The sequence below is a fragment of the Dermacentor albipictus genome, chromosome 1, assembly GCF_038994185.2.
Source record: "Dermacentor albipictus isolate Rhodes 1998 colony chromosome 1, USDA_Dalb.pri_finalv2, whole genome shotgun sequence".
NCBI classification, from domain to species: Eukaryota; Metazoa; Arthropoda; class Arachnida; order Ixodida; family Ixodidae; genus Dermacentor; species Dermacentor albipictus.
This window is the reverse complement of record NC_091821.1, coordinates 524053145-524077050: the sequence shown is the minus strand read 5'-3', so window position 1 is coordinate 524077050 and position 23906 is coordinate 524053145. Positions and strand designations below refer to the sequence as shown.

General features: G+C 44.4%; 1 protein-coding gene across 4 annotated transcripts in view; it reads left to right on the top strand.

The window, feature by feature from the left end:
- The window catches only part of LOC135908158 (cholinesterase-like), an 828064-nt gene extending 806424 nt beyond the window's left edge, over positions 1-21640 (top strand). For 2 of the 4 annotated variants that reach the window (XM_070532652.1, XM_070532654.1), the window contains exon 9: positions 20817-21640. In XM_070532652.1, coding sequence (XP_070388753.1) covers positions 20817-21000 — 184 coding nt within the window. In that variant the 3' untranslated portion in view covers positions 21001-21640. The remainder of the gene's footprint in view (positions 1-20816) is intronic. The other 2 variants (XM_070532653.1, XM_070532651.1) reach the window with 2 other exon arrangements.
- Positions 21641-23906: the final 2266 nt, after the last annotated feature.

Here is a 23906-nt window from a genome sequence, read left to right as displayed (position 1 = left end):
AAGTAACATAAAGGGAATGCGCAAGAACAATTTTTCAATACACTTAAGCACTTCCGGCACACATCAAGTGTCGTCTGCTTGTGTTACAACGGGCTCCATTTTTGACGAGAGCTCCGCCGTCACTGTCGGTCTGTCTTTTCGCGAGTGCTATGATTCGACTTTGTTGCGTTGTGGAGTGCAAACGTAGTGAATAGCAATATGTCAAGCTGCGACATCGTGTCCCTCTGCAAGGCAGTAGATGAGCGGACTGGCTGCAGCGCATGGGATTGGCGCTATCCGATCGGCGCGAGGATTTGCGCGATTAAGGCCGTCGCTTTACATTGGAAGATTACTAACGCAATAGCGTTTCGCGAGTCCGGTATTAAGGTAAACGCAAGCTCAAGGGAACAGGGCCTGGCCGTGTCCCTCGCGTGTCGTTTCATGGGATGAACAGCAGCGCAAATGTGAATGGTCTGCATGGTGCAGCCACCTGGTGGCATAGAGCTCAACCAGACACAGTAGCACTAACAAAATGTATCCTTCTTTGCTGCTGTTGCAAATTTTTTACAGGAGGGTATTCGTTAACACGTTGTTCTTGTAAATGTTTAAAAGGTTTTACACTTGGTTAGAGCCATATGAGCTTTTTGCCTGGTTAAGCTCTGCGCCAAAGGGTGACTGGACCGTGCAGACTGATCAGGCAGCTCAAGTACGTCTACGCTATAGTTCCTTTATCAGGTTGAGTTTATGCTTCCACCGTTCCGCCGAAACATTCAGCTAGGTAGTGGTTACCGGAATACCAGACACGTTCGGCGCTGCGACAGAATGCTCGCAACGCACGCTTCTTCTATAGCTCTCGCTTGGGGTCGACGGCCAAGCGGCTAGCGGGGAGGTTTCGTGCGGGCGGGGGCGGGCTCCAAAACAATCGGACGTGGACGATGTGACGTCGCATCGTGACACAGAACCAGTGAAGCTGGAGCTTAGCATTGATCGCTCGGCGAACGAGTTGAGGAGGAAAAGCATGGCTAAGGAGGAGGGTAACTTGTGATCGCTTGTAGCTCCACTAATAGGTAACGCTTCACTTAAATTGTGGTGCGAATTTTCTACTTGAGCTGTACCCTACGCATCTACAAAATTTGTCCGAACCGTATCAGGGGCCCTTTAAGCTTGTTAACGGACAACGTATGCACAATTTCAGAGTACTTCGACAGCACAACCTGGAAACGAAGAAAAATTACCTTCTAAAATCACTGATGAGGTTGCAGAAAAATTCCCCTACATACATCACACGCTATCCCGAAATATGGAAAGTTGATAGATGCCGCACGATCTACGGTAAGCAAGTGCTAAAGTACACATTACCAACCTTGTTAAGTGCGTTGGCCAAAAATGGCATGGATATAGAATTGATCCATTTGAACCAGCTACGCAGCACATATGTATAGGTCTCTATTGTTTTATTTATTTATTTACTTATTTCAAGATTACTGCCAGCCTCTGGTTAGAGGCCATAAGCAGAAGTGGTTACATACACGGCGAACAAGACTGAGTACAAGGTGTGAAGCGTGAGCAAAATGAAAAAGCACTGGATTTGAAAATATAAGCAGCGTGTCATTTGAGAAAACGTAGCAATTAGCGCTAACAATATTAAATTATTCCAGAAGAAAATGTAAACTGCTCTTAGCGCCAAGTTGACAAACACTTAAGAGACAGAAAAACCAAACTAGAACAATATATGCATACCACGCATTTTATTTTTGTTGAAACACTACTTGTATTTATTATTTTTTATTTATATATTTATTTATTTCACATTAACACAACAGGCCCTCTAGGGAGGGTCCAGTGGCTTTTCTACAACGTTTTTGTATATTTATGGATTTTCTTTATGCACATATTTGCCTCTTTGCATTGTTCTTGTATTGTTCTTTTTTTGAAGTTTTTGCATTTCCTGCAAATTGATTTTCACCTCTGCGTGTATCAAGTTGATGCCACAGTATGCCATGCTATACACATGCTGTGCACGGGCTCAATCAGGCTTTTTCACGATTTTTGTCCGTGCTCCAAACATCTGGCGGATGTTCAAAAACTGAATTGAATGGATGTCGTTACTGTCATATATAAGAAGCCAACAAACACTGACACCAAGGACAACATAGGGGAAATATACATGTGCTTAATAAATGAAATGAAGAAACGATAAATTATTGGAAATTAAAGTGGATGAAAGAACAACTTGCCGCATGTGGGAACTGCAATGCGAAGGTTGTGGGTTCGGTTCACACCTGCGGCAAGTTGTTCTTTCATCCACTTTAATTTCCATTAATATATCGTTTCTTCATTTCATTTATTAAGCACATGTATATTTCCCCTATGTTGTCCTTGGTGTCAGTGTCTGTTTGCTTCTCATGAAATGACTAATAAAAATCGGGCCCCTCGGTCAACCCCCTCTCTTCTCGTTTGTTGCTGTCATATAGTGACGCCAAATGCTTGTAAAAAAGGCCGCTGATTGTCCAAATAGTATGCATGAGAGGAAGGGCACGAAAGAAGAAACGATTGCAGAGCCGCAACTAACACGACTGTGCCCAGCTTATGCGACTGCCGCATTAGCCTCTACTTGACTCCTTGTACGTATGAGATTTCTCGTGAGGAAAAAAACTAAAGCATTAACGACCGATTTTTATACAGCTACGAGCGTAGGGAAAGAATTCACGTTCGTCTATTAAGTACATTCTTGCTCGTAGTCGATTGGGCTAGTTGGTCTGAGATTGTAAATTCGAAAGCGACGCAAAAAAGACACATACACATAAAGAAGACATGAAATACGCAGACAAGCTTTCCGCGTCTTTCGTGTCTTCTTTATGTGTATGTGTATTCTTGCGCTGTTTTTGTAAGTTACGATGAAGTAAAATTTGGTGACGAGGAGTTTAAATGGGTTGTGCTTCGCGTCTCATACATATACCGGCTATAAGTTATATTTACAGAGCACGGAGAAAATACGTTTTCACTTTCTTTCACGGCACAACGTTCTCACTTTAATAAACTGCTTTTGTAAATGGAGTTGAATCATGTAATTCGGATATTTTTTTTGCTCCGTCATTCGATTAAAACGCTAAAATCCTAGTTTTATGTTTTTTTTTATTTCATGGTTAGGGAGTAAATATATAGAGTTGTGGAGTTTTATAAGGTAATAAAAGAATAAAAAGCCCTATTCAGACTGATTTATGTTTATAGTGTAGGGAGGAAGACGAAGAAGTGACTCTTGTGTGGAACCCCGTTTTCAACTGCTCTCATTTTGCGAGTATTTTTGCGTGTTTTCGGGAGGCGCCACTTCCGAGACCTTCGGCGATGGAAGTGGAGTCAGCTAGACGTCCGGTGGAGACCGACGTCATAGCGTCGAGCGCTCCGAGGAAGCGCAATCATCCTGATGAGCGACACAGGCAGCAAGGACACCTTGCTGTACTACTCTGCTTCAGAAGATCTGTCGGATGATGGCGACTACTTGACAGTTGTGAGGCAAAAAGGAAAGAGGAGAATTGTCACTGCCTCCTCGTCTTCAACAAGGACGACGGCGGCAGCAAAGGCCCATGACAGGGCTCATACCATCCTCTTCTTGCCCGAGACGCCGACCGAGAACCTGAATCGGCTAAACAGGCAAGCCATATCTCTAAGCCTAGAAGGTCTTTTTCCAAATTAGATCACGGATATGAGAGTTAACACCCGTAAGAACATTCTCGCGGCTGACGTCAAGAACAGAGCAGCATTGGATATCTTCAGTAGAGTGAGAATGATGGGCAAGATAAATGTTCGCACCATAATACCACAGAACAGCAATACTATATCAGGTGTGATTTGTGATGTCGATAAGTCAGTCGACGACAACGATCTGCCTATTTTGGTCAAACCCGCCACAGCAGATGTAACTATTATTGAAATACGTCGCCTAGGAGATTCACGCTGTGTGAGGATAACTTTCAAGGGAGGTAGCTTGCCGTCCCACGTGAATGTTGGATTCTTTCGTCATCCAGTGCGACCGTTCGTTCCAAACCACTTCAGTGCCGTAATTGTTTGAAGATCGGGCATGTCAGCGGCATATGCAAAAATTCGTCCGTGTACGCCAGATGTTCTGAGCAGCACAGCGCTGATGCTTGCCGTGCGACTCACTTCAAGTGTGCCAATTGCTCCAGTCCCCATGAAGCATTCTCGAAAGACTGCCCGAGACACAAGACAGAGCCGAAAGTCCTAAAACAAATGGTAAGACACAACTCAACTCACAGAGAGGCCGCCGCCAATGTGCGATGGCGTAGTGTCCGCCGACACCGTAGACGATCCTCGTCTACTAGAAATACTGATACCGTCGCAAAACAGACGATACTTCCTGAGGCTGGTGCTCCCAAGGCGCTCACCCACAGTAACAACACGGTGTCTGATGACGCAGCGAATACCTCTACTGCAAACAACTGGCCTGCCCTTCCGACATCAAGCCCTCCAGCCCAACAAGGGTCGATGGTGGACTACCGACGAACCAATGAGGGCACAGATCACGTGCGAGGTCAAGACAAGCAAGTAATTGCCATAATAAAATATCTAGTGAAAGTCATTCACGCGTTGATAAATGACATGCAGACGCCATCTGCTCGACGTGCACTACAAGTGCTGGATGGCCTGGATCCGGTTCTTGCGAGCCTCAAGTAGCAAGCACAATGGCTCGACCGCGTCAGCCATTCTTCAGACAAGTCAAGCAAGCATCTATTATGCAATGGAATGCCCGTGGCCTGAAATCCCGCAGTGATTTTCGCCATTGCGTTTCCACCAATCGATTCCCCAATGTTGTCGTCTGTGAACCGAAACTACAGAAACCCGTCCGGATCTCAGGCTATGAACCTCATGTGTCATCGACTTGTACCGACATTAGCCAAGTGAACATCCACATACGGTGTGAACTGACTTACGTTGTTCATCCAGTACGGCCACATGACACTAATCAGTATGTGTGTTTGACCGTGAAAAAACAAAACCTTGCGTTTACTTTAGTGGGCGCTTACCTTTCTCCATGAAGTCGTTTCGATAGGCAGAGACTGAGTGACATTATAGATACAACACCTGGTACATGGATTGTTGTTGGGGACTTCAACGCGCATCATTCACTTTGGGGAAGCAACAAGATACATTCCAAAGGAAGAAACCTCGTGTCCTTTGCTTGCGACCATGAACTTTGTGGTTTCAATGATGCCAGTCCCACGTTTCTGCACGGCCGGACGTACAGTAGTTATTTAGACTTAGCATTTGTTTCGCGATGCCTCACTCGCTGCGTCCATTGGTTCGCAGATATAGAAACCCACGGAAGCGACCACATTCCTACCTACCTGAAGATAAAAGGACTCACCAAATCCGTTCCATCAAATTGTAAACAAGCAATCGATTGGCTCGTGTTTAAATCACTCATGGAAGACGCATGCCACGAAGGCACTTCGTCCACACTAGAACTTGAGATCACCAATGCTATGCAGAATGCTATGTGCTCATTTCGGCCAATAGAAAAACACACAGATTTTGATTCGGGAATAAGAGCCTCCGTGCAATCCGCCGGCGAGCGAAGCGATGGTACAGACGGACTAAATCATTCTACGACCTTAGAGAGGCCAGAGGCATTCAAAAGAAAATGCAGCATCGCCTTGCTGTACTGCAAAATCAACGCTGGAAATCGTTTTGCGAGTTTCTCGACCCGCGTAAACCTCTGTCGGTTGTCTGGAGAACCTCTGTCGGTTGTCAGTCCTCATAAATGTGTTTCTTTCGCTCATAAATTCCTTAAAAATGCTGTTACTATTGTGCGGTGATGTGGAAACTAACCCTGGCCCCGATATTGAAAAAAATGTTGCTCGAATTACTCTCGGGACAAACAAAAATTAGCCAAGAGCTAGCGGCTCTTTCCTCTAGGGTTGTTTCCTTCGAAGAGCGGTTAACTGGTATAGAGCAGTCTATTGCACCAATTGCTGAAGTTGCATCGCGGGTATCTGAGCTTGAAAAGGCTGTAACTGACCTTCGAGTGATCGTTAATAAATTAACTCGCAAAAACGACGATTTAGAAAACAGGTCCCGCAGCAATAACTTGCTTATATTCGGTCTTGCTGAAAGCTTCCGCGAATCTTCAGAGGAGTTGCTGAAAGCGGTAACTGAACTGATTACATCGAAACTAGAAATTAACTGCAGCGATATCGAACGCTGTCATAGGGTGGGAATGCGAAAGAGCAATAATCCAAGACCTGTAATTATTAAGTTGCTGGATTTTAGAACTATGGTTGCTATATTAAGAAACGCGAAATAGTTGAAGGGCACAAACATATTTATAAATGAAGACTTCTCTGTTCGCGTGAGGCAGGTGCGGAGGGAGCTCTGGCAGAATTCCGCTGACATAAGGAAAAATGCGCAAAAAGCCTGGTTGCACTATGATCATCTGTTGGTGGACAACGTTCGGTACTCTTGGGATGATAGCAAAAAAGTTATCGTTAGAGAAAGCCGTCGCTTGACCGCTATAGACAACGATTGACAGTTTCGAGAGCAATGCTTCACGCTTTTGAATTTAAATGCACGTAGCCTCATTAACAAAATTGAAAGCTTTAACTGGCTAATAGAATGTTATACTCCATCAATTATATCTGTGACTGAGACTTGGCTAAACGAATCCATTCTTGACCATGAGTTCTTGCCTCCTAGTTACACGGTTTTGAGAAAAGACAGGCCTTCTGGCCGTGGTGGCGGAGTAGCACTTTTTATTAAGAGTGGTATTGAATTCTCTTTACTACCTCAACTTCCAGATGTTGAATCAATATGGTGTAAATTAAAAATTGATGGTCTCGCTATTGTTATCGGTGCTATCTACCGTCCGCCAAACTCCGCCCCTGACGTTTTTTCGGCTATCAGTGATTATATTGTCCGACATAAGCTCAACTGTTCTAAACTGGTACTAACCGGTGACTTTAACGCACCCGCTATAGATTGGCATTCGTTATCATCAACTGGCCGTGATAGGATAATTTGTGATTCGTTAATTGACATGTCAGTAGCTTTCGATCTATCGCAGCTGGTTGTCGATACAACGCGCGAAGATGCTGTCTTAGATCTTGTTTTTGTCAATGATGACCTGGTAAAGAATGGATATCAGTGCCATGTTGTTGACGGAATTTCCGACCATAAGGCTGTTATTGTTCGCCTAAATGTTGCTTGTGTACCAGTACGACCAACGTTTAAAACTGTCCTGAATTTTGAGCGTGCTGACGACACTTCTATTATTGCTAAACTTGCATCATGCTTTGATGATTTTGTGTCTTGTAGTGAACACAACAGTGTTGATATGTTGACTAACCAATTTTATGGTATAGCTAATGAGTGTATAGCGCAATTTGTTCCTCAAAAGAGTATAAAACGGCATGCTACACACCCGTGGTATACCAGACCAATTATACAACTCAAACGTCGCATTAAGCGACTGCGAAAACGACGTAATGCACAAAATAATGACGGGGAGTCCCTAAATAAATTACTTAAATCTGAACTAAAATCCAAAATGAGTGAGGCTAGAAGGTTCTATTTCAATACCACATTATCCTCTTTTATGAAAAATAATCCACTTAAGTTTTGGAAAACCATCAACCCTGCTACCTCCTGCCCGTCATCCTTCGTAATAAATGATGTGTCCTGTTCGGAGCCTTCGATAATCTCGGAGGCGTTTAATGGCTATTTCAAATCTGTGTTTGGAGATGACAATGGTACCACCCCCGACATTGGTATTATCCAGGAAATGCCTCCGTATCCAGTAATTGAAATAAGCTATACCGGTATTTATAACCTTCTTTTGAACATCGACATTACTAAGGGTGCCGGACCGGATGGTATACCAAACATGTTTTTGAAGCGCTATGCAGAATGGAATGCTCATTACCTAACCATAATTTTTTGTAAGTCATTAGAGACATGTACTGTACCGGCCATTTGGAAAATCGCCAACGTAATTCCTGTGTTCAAATCGGGTAATAAGCAACTAATTTCCAACTACAGGCCTATCTCGTTAACAACCACTTGTTGCAAACTCTTAGAGCACATAATTCACAAACATGTCCTTCAGTATTTAACTACTAATAATATATTGTCGCAGAATCAACATGGTTTCCGCTCTGGTTTTTCTACAACTACTCAACTCATTGAATTCACTCATGACATCGCTTCGGCTCTAAATAATCGAGGTCAGGTTGATGCCATATTCATAGATTATAGCAAAGCGTTTGATATGGTGTGCCACAGACAACTTCTTCTTAGGCTCAGTAAAATTATTAACGATGATAAAATACTTGGCTGGATAGCTGATTGGCTACATTTAAGATCTCAGTATGTTACTTTTAATCACGCGCAGTCATCGTCGGCCACAGTCACTTCCGGGGTACCACAGGGCTCAGTCCTTGGGCCCCTGCTGTTCATTATTTATATTAACGATGTCACACAGGTCATTAGGGACACACCAGTGAAACTGCGATTGTACGCCGACGACTGCGTGCTCTATACCACAGTAGCTAACAGACGAGATCAAGAGGTTCTCAACAATGTATTTTCGTCCTTTTGTGGTTGGAGCAATGCGTGGCAAATGAGTATTAATTACCAAAAAACTGTACAAATGACTTTCACTAATAAAAAGCAGCCGCTCAATTTCAGTTATAGCTGTAATGGGCACTACCTAAATTCTGTGAATACCTTCAAATATCTTGGAGTTACCTTCACTGAAAACTTAAAATGGCATCTTCATATCGAAACAATTTGCGCTAGGGCACTTAGGAAACTGGGATATTCAAAGCGAACCCTCAAATTCTCAACTAAGGACTGCAAATTAACAGCTTATAAATGCCTCGTCAGGCCATTACTAGAGTGCGCCTCAGTGGTTTGGGCACCATACACTGCACTTGACATTAGTAAGCTTGAAGCTATACAAAAGAAAGCAATACGGTTCATTTTTAGCCGAAATGACCGCAACTTTTCTCCCTCATCTCACGCATGCGCATTATCAATAGAACCCTTGGCTCATCGACGCACACTTGAACGTATCACTTTGCTACACAAGATTGTACACGGCCAAAGTTGCATTGATGCCCCGATTTCCTTCAGTCATCCCACTGGGCGTGCCACGCGCCGTTCACACCCACTTAATACTGTTCCTTTCCAGTCTTTTGTAAATTGTTTTAAGTATTCGTTTTTTCCAAGCACTGTTGAAATTTGGAACAACCTAGCTGGTTCCTTGCGGGAAAAACCTAATGAAGAGTTTGTGAAGAGTTTGTGAGTTTGTGAAGAATTGTCTAACCATATTTTGTAATTACGTTTCAAGTTCATTGTATGTTGTGTTGATCGAATCTCTGATGTATCCACTCCTGCTATGTCTCATGTATTGAGACAGCAGTATCTGTAAATAAATAAATAAATAAATAAATAAAATAAATCCGTGGACTTCGAACAGCTCCTCAACAGCGTCGTCCATTTAAGTCTCTAGCCCTACATCAAGGACGCCGAGAAGTCGAGGTAGCCGAAGATTACTGCGCAAGGATCGCGGGTCCGGCGCTCACGTGTTCACCTTGCGCACCTATTCCCATTGTGCTCTCTTGCTCCCGAGATCCTCGTATAGACGCTGCTTTCTCCATCGAAGAACTGGAGGCCACGCTTGCTGAGTGCAGGCGATCTTCGTCACCAGGACACGATGGCATCACATACTCTGCGCTTGCAAACCTTGGTCCAGAGGCCAGAGATGCGCTTCTTGGCCCATACAACGCATCACGGCATGACGGCCTGGTCCCTACAACTTGGAAATCCAGTCGGCTTGTTCCGCTCCTCAAGGCTGGCAAATGCCCGTTGGAATTGTCATCTTACCGTCCAGTAACACTGGCCCGCTGTGTCGGCAAGGTGATGGAGGGAATGATCCTTACATGGTTAGAATGCTACTTGGAATTTTACAATGTCTATATCCAGAGGTAATGGCTGGTTTTCGACGTGGCCGCTCGTCAATAGATAGATAGATCAACCTGGAAGCATACGTACAACACCAGAAACATCTGAAACGAATCACTGCGGCCCTATTCTTTGATGTTAAAGGTGCGTACGACAATGTCGATCATTGTGCAATTCTGGACGCCTTAGAAGCTGTAGGGATTGGAGGACGCACCTTTCGCTGGATATGCAACTATTTGAATGGAAGATCTTTCTTTATTTTGACTGAAGACGAACCAACGCCATCTAGCTATACCAGTCTTGGTGTACCGCAAGGCGGAGTACTCAGCCCTACCCTTTTCAACCTGGTGGTCCTTGGTCTCGCTGATTCGTTAGCGCAAACCGTTAGACTCTCCGTATATGCAGATAACATTTGCGTATGGGCTTCAGGCGTGGCACGTGTACAAGTCCGCGCACGACTTCAGAAAGCCTCAACGGCTGTGTCAACATACCTAAGAAAACAAGGCCTGGAGCTTTCCGCTGAGAAATGTGCACTCGTTGCTTTTACTCGCAAAGCGATGGCCCCGTATGTTTTGCGGAATAATGACCGAATTATGCGATATAGACGAACGCAACGATTTCTTGGCGCCATCATTGATAGAGACTTGTCTTGGAACCATCACATCTCGTACATGACAAAGCGTTTGGCCGCCATTGTGGACCTTTTTGCGTTTCTCGGCGGGAAGTCCTGGGGTGCAACAGTACCGTCAATGTTGCAACTATATAAAGCACTGTTTTTAGGCTTCCTGTGGTACAGCTTACCTGTACTAGGAAATACTTGCACTACGAATATTCGCAAACTCAAGAGTGTGCGCGCCCAAGCACTCGGGACTTGTCTCGGTATTCCCAAAGCTACGTCATCGATGGCGACAGTGACCATAGACAGAGACGCTCCTTTGACAGTCTACATTGATACGGATGTCCTGAGAGCGCACATCCGACACCTGACTCAGATTCCCTCACACCATCTTGCTTGCTTGCCAGCAAAAAGGCCACTTTCAACTTTTGCTGAAACTATTGTAAGACATCAGTCCTACTTGCCATCAGAATTTACGGCCCGCTACACGATTGTCAGATCCATTGCGGTGTCTGCACCGGCCGCAAGTGCAACTGACAATTCCAGGAACCAAAGAAAGATGGAGCACCATTGCAAGCTCTGAAACAAGTAACTTTGCAGCACATTCACAACATGCACAAATTCCGGCAACATCTATACACAGATGGTTTAGAAAAACTCAACAGAGCTACTGCAGTCATCAGTCTGGCACAATCTGAGGAAATCAAATTAAGAACTTCATGTGTGACTGCATTGACGAGTGCAGAACTCGCGGCGCTCCATGCTGCACTTCATTTCATTAAGCAGAATCTACCGCAACAATGGAAGTCTTTAGTGACTCCAAGGCAGCCCTTCAGTGCATACGAAGCCCAATGCGCCATGGACCCAATGAACAACTGGCCTCAGAAATTCGGCACATATATCATCAAAGCCATGACAAGGGACACAACATAGTCTTTCAGCGGCTTCCAGGATATTGTAACATCAGCGGGAATGACCACGCCGACGTAGCCACCCGATCTGCACATGAAAGTGGTCGAGTCTTCATTCCGCTTTCGCGAACAGACGCTGCTGCTGAGCTGCGATTGATGTCCCGTGAGTGTACCTTGCCCCTGGGGGACTCGAATGTTTTCACCATGTGTCGGTTGTGTTCGTTGTCTCCGGACATACGGGTGCACTTCCCGCCTGGATTACCACGACGTGAACAGACCATGTTCTACCGTCTGTGGCTAGGCGTTGCCTTTACAAACTCATATGCTTTCCGAACTAAACGTTACAGCGCAAACATATAAGACGAGCCACAATAAGAAAAACACGACACACACTGGCGCTGACTAACAACTTTTTTCCTTTCGTCATCGATGCATATATATACCTAGGCCACATAATCGCGCAGGCGCAGAGAATACATTACTGACATCTGCCAACTTATCGTATACGTAAACGTAGGAAATCAAATTCTGATTGGTGCAGGGACAACGATGTGTCACTAATGCAATTATTTCCTTGTCTTTTTATCTGATATGCCTCTAAGGCAAGCCGCGCATGTTCATTCTTGCTTATTCCAAGAATTATCGTCGATCAAGTCGCGCCTCACAATTGCTGGAAGAGTATATATGCCCAACCAGGTGCGCTCCTTTATCTACATTTTTGTTTACTTTTTGCGCATGTTCCCTGAGTCGCTCATTCACGCAACGCCCTGCTTGGCCAACGTATGTCTTACCACATGAGAGTGGAATGCCATAAACCACGGCGACAGCGCGCGACACGTATGAGGCATCATGCCTAATTTGGCATCCTCCTCTGTTCTCTCCGCAGGTGCGGGAACATAGCTTTGAAAGCTTGTTTGGCGCAGAAATTGCCAAAGGAACGCCATGCCTGCAAGCAACTTACTTGAGTTGATGGGTCACCTTATGTATATAAGGGACCACCACAGGCATTCGCGTTTCATGTTCGGCGGCCGGCATTTTTGATGTTTCACTTCTCTTGAGCAGAGCTTCAACCACTGCAGTCAAAAGCGACATAGGGAACCCAGCTGCCAAAGGTCGGCTGATCTGATTGTCAAAACGTTCTTGCATCTTGTGCACACACGAACTCTTAAGTGCCAATTCTATACATGACGACGCAATACCTCTTTTCACAATCTTCGAGTGCGCAGACCTGAAGGACAACAGTTCCTTTTTCGTACGGGGTTGATGCGCCCAACACACATGACATTCACAGAATTCAAGCTTCAGTTCCAAGAACTGCAATGCACTGTTTTGTGAACTCTCGTGGGTAAACTTACGACCTGTCCATGTACCTTAAAATCTTCTAAAACCTTATTGATCCTATCCTGGTAGGACGAGTCAAGCGATAAAAATACCAAAAAATCATCGACATATCTAAAAACCTTTAAAACTTTCCGCTCAATAAAAGCATGGTCTAAAGAGTGATCCACATTAGACAAAAAAATATCCACAAGGACGGGAGCAACACATGATCCAATACCAATACCATTCCTTTGTATATACGGTTCGTCATTAAAAACAACAAAAGTAGCTCTAAGGTAATATTCTAAAAGACTTAAAAGATTTCCCACTGAAAGTTTGGCATGATTTTGGAACGAGATCTTACCACTACATTCAATACATTCATGTAGCGAAGACAGGAGTTGACGCTGTGGAACTGAATAAAATAAATCTTCATCAACAGAAAAACCATAACCTACATCCTTATTCCCACGCAAGAACTGCACCACGTCATTCGAATTCTTTGTTCGAAGAGGGTCGTTCACTGTTAGCAACTTTAAGTTCTTCAGTGAACGACCCTTCCCGAACAAAGAATTCGAATGACGTGGTGCAGTTCTTGCGTGGGAATAAGGATGTAGGTTATGGTTTTTCTGTTGATGATTTATTTTATTCAGCTCCACAGCGTGAACTCCTGTCTTGGGTACATGAATGTATTGAATATAGTGGTACGATCTCGATGCAGAATCATGCCGGACTTTCAGTGGGAAATTTTTATGTCTTTTAGAATATTACCTTAGAGCTACTTTTATTGTTTTCAATGACCAACCGTATTTACAACGGAATGGTATTTGTATTGGATCATGTGTTGCTCCCGTCCTTGTGGATCTTTTATGCGAAGCATATTACTAGAGCTCAACCCAGCTCTTCAGGCGCGGCGGTGTCGCCTTAAATACCACGTGACACCGTGACGTCACGACAGAGCAGAAACGGGGCTCCAACTCGCGGCGTCACTCGCGGCGTCGCGGCGGTATATAAGCAGCTGTGCTTTTTTCTAGGTGGCTTTGGCTCAACTCTTGCAAGATGGGCTGGGTGGGAATCGAACCAGGGTCTCCGGAGTGTGAGACGGAGACGCTACCACTGAGCCACGAGTACGATGCTTCAAAGCGGTACAAAAGCGCCTCTAGTGAATGCGGTGTTGCCTTAGAAACGAGCTGTTTCTAAGGCTCAGGCGTGCGTCGCTTGCTCAGGCGCACATTTCGTTGCCGCGCCGAACGCTGCGTTGCTCGACGCTCACCGCGTCCAATGCGGGGCGCGTAGTCGCTGCGCCGTAGCCCATTGTCTTACACCCCTTGGCGGGTCGACGGGAACGCTGTCGCGTTCCACTCTTGAAGGCGAAGCAGAGTAACGCATAAGTTGTTTCGTCGTCTAGCCGAACCAAATATAGCCAAGCAACAGGAGTTCACCAGGCTAAACAGTGGTTCAACAGCTAAAATAAAGGCTAGTATGCTTCGCATCCTGGGCTTAACCTTAGCTAAGCCACAGCCATTTTTTTTTGTCTAGTGTGGTTCATTCTTTAGACCATGCTGTTATTGAGCGGAATGTTTTAAAGTTTTTAGATATGTCAATGATTTTTTGGTATTTTCATCACTTGACTCGTCCTACCAGGATACGATCAGTAAGGTTTTAGAAGATCTTAAGGTACATGGACAAGGTCTTAAGTTTACCCACGAGAGTCCACAAACAGTGTATTGCAGTTCTTGGAACTGAAGCTTGAATTTTGTGAATGCCATGTGTGTTGAGGTTGAAACTGAAGTTTATTTTCTTTCAAAGATGAAAGAGGGAACTGCGACAAAAGGCGGTAAAGCCTGACGAGGTCACAGATCCCCAGAACAGCCGATACAGCAGTGAGCAACACAGAAATAAATATTAACATAGTATGATAGTGAAAAATACATTGCATCAAAACAACATTGCATCAAATACACTGCATCATATTATGATAGTGAACAAACATTTCATGAAACGACAGTATTACCGTGAAAAATATTACTTTTGACACAAAGACAGCGCACCATAAATCAAAGGCAGTGTATAAACATGGCATGAGGTCGATAAAGAAAACACACACATAAACAACTTCATACGAAAACAAGAGATGCTTCGCTAAGTAAAAAACTGAAATCAAATTGAGTCTGTGCTAATTAGCAACTTCTTTATGTCTTTTTTAAATTTGTTGTTAGGGAGATCAAACATGACGCCTGAAGATGGGTTATTGAGAACAACTGTAATCTGGTAATCGAGCTATTGTTTGCCGTAATTTGTCCTCGTTTTAGGGACCAAGATTCTATGTTGCCGAAGGGTATATTTAGAAGGAGGGCGGTTTGGAGCAATGGAATACAAACGATTACGATGGATGTACTGTAACAGGCGATATATGTAAACATGATTTGCTTTAAGTAAGTTATGCTTATGATAGAGTGGTAATGTTGGTAGGCTTCCGGGCCTACCATGGTAACCCTCAATAGCCCGCAATGCCTTCTTTTGCAACAGCAATCACTTCTGTGAATTATTTATTGTTGTAGTGCCCCAGACCAGTGCACAATAGGAGAATTTGGAAAAAAATAGTGCATAGTATATGGACACCATTAGGGAAACGGGCAAGAGATCGCTGATCCGGTAAAGACAACCTACAGTTTTACTAAGGTCCGTAATAAATTTTGAAATATGTGTGTTCCATGATAAGTGCTCATTAAACCAGACACCAAGAAATTTCTGAGTTGTTACCTGTTGCAGTTTTGTGTTCGCGCATATTAGGTTAAGTGTGTAATGAACAGAGGCATTAATAGATCTGAAAATTATGTACCTCGTTTTTGAGAAGTTGAAACTAAACTTATTCGCCTGCATCCAAGCGTATAATTTTACCAAATAAGCGTTCACGATAGTTTGTAATTCCGGCAGAGTACGTTAAGGGAAAAAATATTTGTATTGTCAGCGTACATAACCAAATCTGGAGAATCAGGTATGTTACAGATGTCGTTTCTATACAAAAAAAAACAAAAACGGACCTAATATAGACCCCTGCGGAACCCCTTGGGTAATGCGCAAACTGTCCGAAACAAAATTATTCCATTTAGCGTATTGTATTCTGTTATTTAAGTAACTTTTCACCAGGTTTAGAGCTATTCCGCGTATCCCGTAACTGTTCAGTTTACTCAAAAGAATTTCAAGCTGTACGCAGTGAAAAACTTTCAGGAGGTCTAAGAACAAACCGAGAGTGTATGCTCTGGATTCAATGTTGTCAATGATCTTGATTTATTTTTCAAAAAAACCATACTGAGAAGGTTTAATAATGTTATGTACGCTAAAGAACCTTTCTAATCTACTATTAATGGCTCCCTCAAATACCTTCGATAACACTGATAACACGTAGATGGGCCGATAGTTCGCGATTTCATTTCGATTTCCTCCTTTATATATAGGACAAATACGAGCAATCTTCAATTCATCTGGGAACGTACCACTTGTGAAGATCAAATTTATCTTGTACGCTAAAACCTCGCATAATAATGCAGACCCATACTTCAATGGTATCACTTTGATGTCGTCATGGCCTGCTGAGACATTGTTTTTTTTTTTATTTTCCCAATGTAGGTAGCTACTTCTTGTGGGATCACAGGCAGCAACGAAATAGAGTTAGGTAAAGTGATAATGAGTTTGCATACAGGAGAATTAGACAGAGCTAGATCTAATGTAGGCTTGCCAGCTTCAATGAAGAAATGTTTTGTGGTGTTACCTAATTGAGTCCCGCTAACTTGGGACTTAAATTCAGCAATTTCCGAGAGGGTTCCTGCACTTGTTTGTTTATTAGTTCGTTTATCTCACCCCAAGCTTTCTTGCGATCATCTATAAATTCTGGAAAACCATTTTGACTAGTAAGGTGTTTTTGCAAACTTGAGGTCTTTATTTAGCTTATTCCTAATTTTTTGAGTTCTCTAAAAAGGGCTGCATCGCGAGTACGTACAAAGTGATGATACATTTTATTTTTAATACGTACCCTGTTATATAACACTTTATCAACCCACGACTTTCTAGATTTTCGGAAATTGTCTTTTACTTCAATTGCAGGAAATGCAGCATTATAACATTCCATGAACTTGGCAAGAAAAGCAGTATACGCCGCGTTGACTTCAGATATGCTGTATACGTTCTCCCAACATATATTCTGAATAGGAGTCATAAATTTGGTGAGATTTTCATCGGAAATTACCCTAGTTACCCTCGTGGCATTTTTCGATACTGTCTTAATGCGTTTCACAGGACGAAAACAAAAAAATCGGGATATGGTCCCTGATTTCACAAGATAACAGGCCAGACTCCGTTTCTGGAGACACCATATTTGTAACACACACATCCAGCAGGGAAGCTGTAGCAACGCTAATTCTGGTAGGCTTGTTTATGGTTTACTGTGATCATCGTGCATGAGGTTAATATTAATATCACCCATTATTACAAAAGGCAACCGGGAATTGGCGAGGTTCAAGAGCAAGTTTTCGAAAAATTTGAAAAAAGGCAGTTTGTTCCCTGCGGGAGGTCTGTATACAACAGCTACAATCACACTGGACAGTGATACGGCTAAACACTCAACATTGGAATTTGTTACAGAAATTTCGTCTAACACAGACTGTGGATAGCAACTTTTTACATACACTGCAAGACCGCTACCTCTCATATTCGAACGAAGGAGGCCATGATACTGGTAATATTTGAATGGAAGATGGTCATCGTGCGTTGTAAGCCATGTTTCGGTAAGCAAAAGCACATCAAACGGTCGGTTTATTGATCCAAGAAACATATCTAGACCGTCATGTTTGTTCTTCATACTGCGGACATTAATATGCATAGCAGAGAACATTTCTGTGAGAGGAGTAAACTTATCGATAAAGCAAGAAGCATCACAATGAATACAGTGCGGCGGACAATCCATGATATCGACTGGCTAGTCACCAGCTGACAAAGATGTGGATGCCTAATCGGTCATTTTACTCAGGTCAGATCGTGCACAAATTTTTATTGTGTCAGAAGTTTCATCCCTGCGTGCAAAGATTTTGCCTCCGTTTGTCCAAACAAATTTCCAACCAACTTCTTTCTTACGGGCAATGGTTGCTCCCAGCAGTTGTTTGTTGCCGTAAGTCAAGTGTTCGTTGACATAGATGCGCCCGCTATCATTGAGACCAAGGTCCCTGTTAGATAGCGTGTGCTTTCTTGCCTTAGAAAGAAATGCATGGCGCTTATCTCGGTGGACAAAGCGGACCAAAATGTTGGTTTCACCTTTACTACTGATGGGAAGCTTGTGACACATGTCTAAGTTGGCGATAGAAACTTCTTCATTGATGGCCTCGCCAAGTTTCTCAATTACTTCTCTGGGTTCAATATCTGACTTCACACCTTCGATTTCTCGGTTGTTTAAGCAGCTGTATTGTTCAAGTTCTTCCACTTTTTGGGCCAAGCGTTTTGTTTTCAGATCGAAGATTTTCATTACAGATTACAAGATCGCTAATCTCCTTTCTTAGCGCCTTTATATCAGAGTTGATAACTTTCGTCTCGTCACAAGTGTCGCTACAGAACTTCAGGCTATTCTTGACGGAACGCAACTCAGTCCTCATCTCACGTTTGAAATCTTCTAAAGCCTTCATGATGTTTTTTTTCTTTCGACATGACACAGGAACGGCAGAAAAGCAAATACGCAAATGATTGAAGTTTTCAAGTTTGGCAGCAGTGCGCTGTTCAAATCGTTCACCTGCAAAGAGCAGAGGGAGTTAGCGACGTGCGTTCCGTTTGCGCACCGCTGCCAAACTGTTGCAGATCCAGGAGCGTCGCTGTTTATATGCTCGTAGAAAACAGCTGTCAGGCGCCGATTGGACGCCGATTGCGGCCCAGGTACTGCAGGAAATCTGCTGTGTCCAGGCAGGAGTGGTTGCGCAGTGTAGTCCGACGGAGCTCAGGCACGTGTGACGAAAGGTAGACGTTTGATGCTGCAAAGAGCAGAGGGAATTAGCCACATGCTTTCCGTTTGCGCACCGTTGCCAAACTGTTGCAGATCCAGGAGTGTCGCTGTTTATATGCTCGTAGAAAACAGCTGTCAGGCGCCGATTGGACGCCGATTGCGGCCCAGGTACTGCAGGAAATCCGCTGTGTCCAGGCAGGAGTGGTTGCGCAGTGTAGTCCGACGGAGCTCAGGCACTTGTTACGAAATGTAGACGTTTGATGCTGCAAAAAGCAGAGGGAATTAGCGACATGCTTTCCGTTTGAGCACCGCTGCCAAACAGTTGGGCGTATCAACCCCGTGCGAAAAGGAACTGTTGTCCTTCAGGTCTGCGCACTCGAAGATTGTGAAAACAGGTATTGCGTCGTCATGTATAGAATTGGCACTTAAGAGTTCCTGTGTGCACAAGATGCAAGAACGTTTTGACAATCAGATCAGCCGACTTTTGGCAGCTGGGTTCCCTATGTCGCTTTTGACTGCAGTGGTTGAAGCTCTGATCCAGAGAAGTAAGACCACAAAAAGGCCGGCCACCGAACGCTAAACGCGAAGGCCTGCTGTGGTCCCTTATATACATAAGGTGACCCATCAACTCAAGTAAGTTTCTTGCAGGCATGACGTTCCTTAGGCAATTTCTGCGCCAAAGAATCTTTCAAAGCTATGTTCCCGCACCTGCGGAGAGAACAGAGGAGGATGCCAAATTCGGCATGATGCCTCATACGTGTCGTGCGCTGTCGGTGGGGTTTATGGCATTCCACTCTCATGTGGTAAGACATACGTTGGCCAGAAAGGGCGTTGCGTCAATGAGCGACTCAGGGAACATGCGCAAAAAGTAAACAAAAATGTAGATAAAGGAGCGCACCTGGTTGCGCATATAAAATCTTGCAGCAATTGTGAGGCGCGACTGGATCGGACGATAATTCTTGGAAAAAGCAAGAATGAACATGCGCGGCTTGCCTTAGAGGCCTATCACATAAAAAGACAAGGAAATGATTGCATTAGTGACACATCGTTGTCCCTGCACCAATCAGAATTTGATTTCCTACGTTTACGTATACGATAAGTTGGCAAATGTCAGTAATGTATTCTCTGCGCCTGCGCGATTATGTGGCCTACGTATATATATGCATCGACGACGAAAGGAAAAAAGTTGTTAGTCAGCGCCAGTGTGTGTCATGTCCTTTTTGTGGCTCGTCTTATGTATTTGTGCTGTTACGTTTAGTTCAGAAGTATGTACCAACTAGGCCCAAATGAAGTGTTACTCATATGCTTTCCTCATAGGAATGGTCAACAGCCCCATGTGCGACACATGTAACGTCGACGAGACGCTAGCACACATTATCAGTGTCTGCCCGTGGTACAGTGCTGAGAGACAAGTGATGTGTAGAGTACTGGACCTGTTGGACAATCGTTCACTTTCAGAAATTAAAGCTTTAGGCCAATCCTCCGAAAGAACTTCCGCGTTGAAGGCTTTACTCGCGTTATTGAGGTTCTTGCGGTCCACGGGGCTTCACGACAGACTAAGAATGCCGCCCTCTAGCGCTCTGTGGCGTACGCGCTTTGTTCGTGCTTGTCTCCCTTTCTTTCTATCTGCCCCTTCCACTCTGTTTCTCTTTTCATCCGCCTTAACCCTTCCCCCTGCGCAGGGTAGCCAACCAGAACTACCTCTAGTTAACCTCCCTGCCTTTCTCTGCATTATTTTTTCTCTCTCTCTCTTTTATAGTGTAGGTTGTGTATGTTTGTGTACTGTATGATTTGTGAGCACGAGAGCGCTAGATAAGCAGGCAGTGCCCCATGCACCGCAGCTGTTTCGCGTGCTCCGTGGGATAAACCCTCGTACATTTACCGAGGTGAAGTCAATGCTCGTTCGTATATACTTCAATTTTTTTTCACATTGCTGAACTGATCAGTGCTCAGTAGGCACTACATACATGAGGTTTGTTGCGTCACAATGCCGCTGCAGGGTTCGTTGACACGACGCCATTATTCGCAGACAACTGCCGCATGCCAGCGACGCTGCTTGGCCCCAGTTCTCTTCCCCTGACACCCAGAACTGCAACGTCGTGATTGGACACATGGAGAACAAGCTGGTCACCGACACGAGGACGGGAAAGTGCAGCCTCCTGCGCAGGTTCATACTCCCTGCGGACTTCCATCGAGAGGCTGACGGGGGATAGCGCATGTTCGCTACTCTGATGGCGCCAGCAGGTGGCGCGGGCTGCTACTTTGGAGCTAGTGTGTGTTTGCGCCACGTCGTTCGAGCGCAGTGCTCCGTAATAAGTTGCTGACTGTTTACTATCCTTCGGCACAGCTTGTCGCGTATGGCACCATTTCAATATGTTAGCGCTCTGTTATGAAACATGGATCTAATGCGGGCTACTCGCAAACGTATATGCTCCATTTTTTCTGGAACTGTGCATTGCGCTAAACGAATTAGCTTTTTCTTTGTTGGCACGGTTATATAGTGCCTAAATACCCAATGTATTTCGAACCTGAGTTGATGTAGTACGAGACCGCATCTCACTCTTCTCTGCTCGACCATCGGCCACTTCCATTTCGAGACGTCGGCTCTAACGTCGACAAGCGTGGTCACTTTCACCCATTTGGTGCGCCTTGCGAGAAATGGCAATGCGGACGAAGATGAACAGCTGAGAAACCGTGCCATTGAAGAACAAAAGGATCCACACCAGTTTATCATTTCCGTATTAGCTTCCAGAAATGTATAGTTTCCTGAAAACACTTCCGAGACAGTGAAGCGCATGAGAAATCGACGCTCAAAATTGCGAGTTGCCCCTCTCTCATGCGTCGTGCGTTTTGGCAGCACTCTCAGCCATCAAGTCCCGTCACTAGCCCCTGTCGCAGCCTCGTACTTCCGTGCGTGCTTTTCTGTCTAAATGAACCCCTACCTATATATTGTGCACCATAACCATACGTGGTTATTCTAACAACGTGGTCGGCATGAGCTGGAGGGACGGATTACTGAAGACAAAATTATCGAGTCATTTTTTTTAGCAACGATGTTCACTTACCAGATTTTCGGTAAACTTTTGAGAAACTTGTTCGAGGCGTGCCGGGGCGCAGTGCTTGCAGTATTGCGAGCTGTACTTACTTGCGTGACCGACGACCACTTACTGCTAACTGCGAGAATTCAACTTTATCAATGAGGCCGCATCACTAGCACTCGTGATGCAAATAGTTTATTGAAGCTTCATGGAGTCGCAAGGATTAAAATCAGCCTTGTTTGATGTCATTTGCATATATTACGTAAGCTGCTTCAACCAGGGCGAGCTCGGTCAGACAGCTTACTGGCCCCCTACGCACTCGTGAATGTTTAGGCGCTGTGTGTTCGGTCGGGTACGATAGGTGGCAATAAGTCGAGTTTTCACCTTCGCATTTAACGATGCAGTGCTACAGCCACGGGGCACCGCTTGCGGGAATCAGAGAGAGATTGCTTTCCTATTGCGTCGTTTAAACTCCACCATTCTTAATAAGCTTTACCGTGCCTCCCAGCTAACTTTAGCAAAGCAATCAAAAAGCTAATAAAACACAGTTCACGATAAGGTTACAAAAACTGCCGTGCTCCGCCGCCAAAAGACTGACGCAACAAGATGCGAATGCGTACGCATACGGCGACGACAAATCATTTTTGTCGCATCGGCAGATTTACATGCTTTCCTTAGGTCTGATAATCGTATCTTGCACCGTGTTTTTGAAATCTTTCTTCTTTCTTCTAGCAACTTGTCTACCATTAGCTGGCTCATCCTACATGAGCCACATTATAAATGATGTCACTTTGTAGTAACGGCTAACAACCGTGCTAGCACAACATCTAAAGAGCTATTCAGTGGCCGAACCCATCAATACAATGATAGTGGCGAGTGCACCTGTCGATCGCCGAAATCTCATGTGCAGATCAGACCTCTTTCTGCAGGGTGTCCCAACTGTTATGCGCTAAGATTTAAAAAATACGCAAATGTCGCGCAGCTGCACAGAACCAAGGTATTATTGTTTGCTGCGGCATGGAGATACTCTCCTTGTTTTTTTTTTGCATGCCGCCTAGTTACATAATTATTCTTCATTAGTTAAAGAACTTCTCCAATATTATATTAAGATTAAAAGTGCCGATGAGAAAATTCTAGACTAGCAAGAAAAACTGACGATACAGCTTTATGTTGCTGGATACGTGCTGCCTAAAAGTGTTTTCCAAGTGAGAAAGAAGCCCCTAGAATACATGCAAAGAGCCTCGTGTGGCCAGTCCTGTGGCAAACAAAAAAGGCGGGTCTTCTAATCCTTGGTGGAACGCAGAGTGCACACGTGAGTACAGTATAAGAAAAGCGGAGTTGCAAAAACAACGTCATAACGAGTGCCCTATCAATTGCAGACACTATAGGTTCGCGGCAGCAACAGATCAAAAAACAGTTGCAAATTCGAAAGACAACATTGATTGTCATCACTTCGACCACCAACAAAAAAACACTCTTTCCATTCGGCAGAAATAGGAAGGTCCCTCTGACAAAAATAAACGTCCACTCTTTGGCTGCAGCAACTTGCGAATTGGCCAAGTTGCTGGAAGATATTTCTAATGGTCTGTAATGTCGCTTCAAGTCAATATTGCCTACTTTCGCCTCCGCATGGTGAAGACTTCGACGAAGGTACAGTTTCGGAGCTGAAAAGTGTACTAAGCCAGCTGCCTAATTCAGCGCCAGGCCCCGATGGCATTACTACGGCAATTATAAACAATTTTCGCCGCACGCATTACTTACCATGGTAAAGCATTCCATTAAATATTCGTGGACTTCTCCGGAATGGACACTTGCAAAAGCAATCCCATTATAAAAAAGAATCGAGGTGCCAGTTATGAGCAAAACGAGTACAAGGTGAAAGCAGGAGCCAACGTTTCGACAAGTGGGCTTTTCTTCTTCAAGGCGACATATGCTTTCATCGCCACAGTCTATATAGACCGTTTTTTAGTAGGCGCCGCCATTTTGTGAATGTAGTGGCTCCGCCTATGAGCATCGCCATACTGGCTGGGGTGAAAGCAGTCTTTTGCATGGCAAGTATACACTCAGCGGTAGGTTCTGGC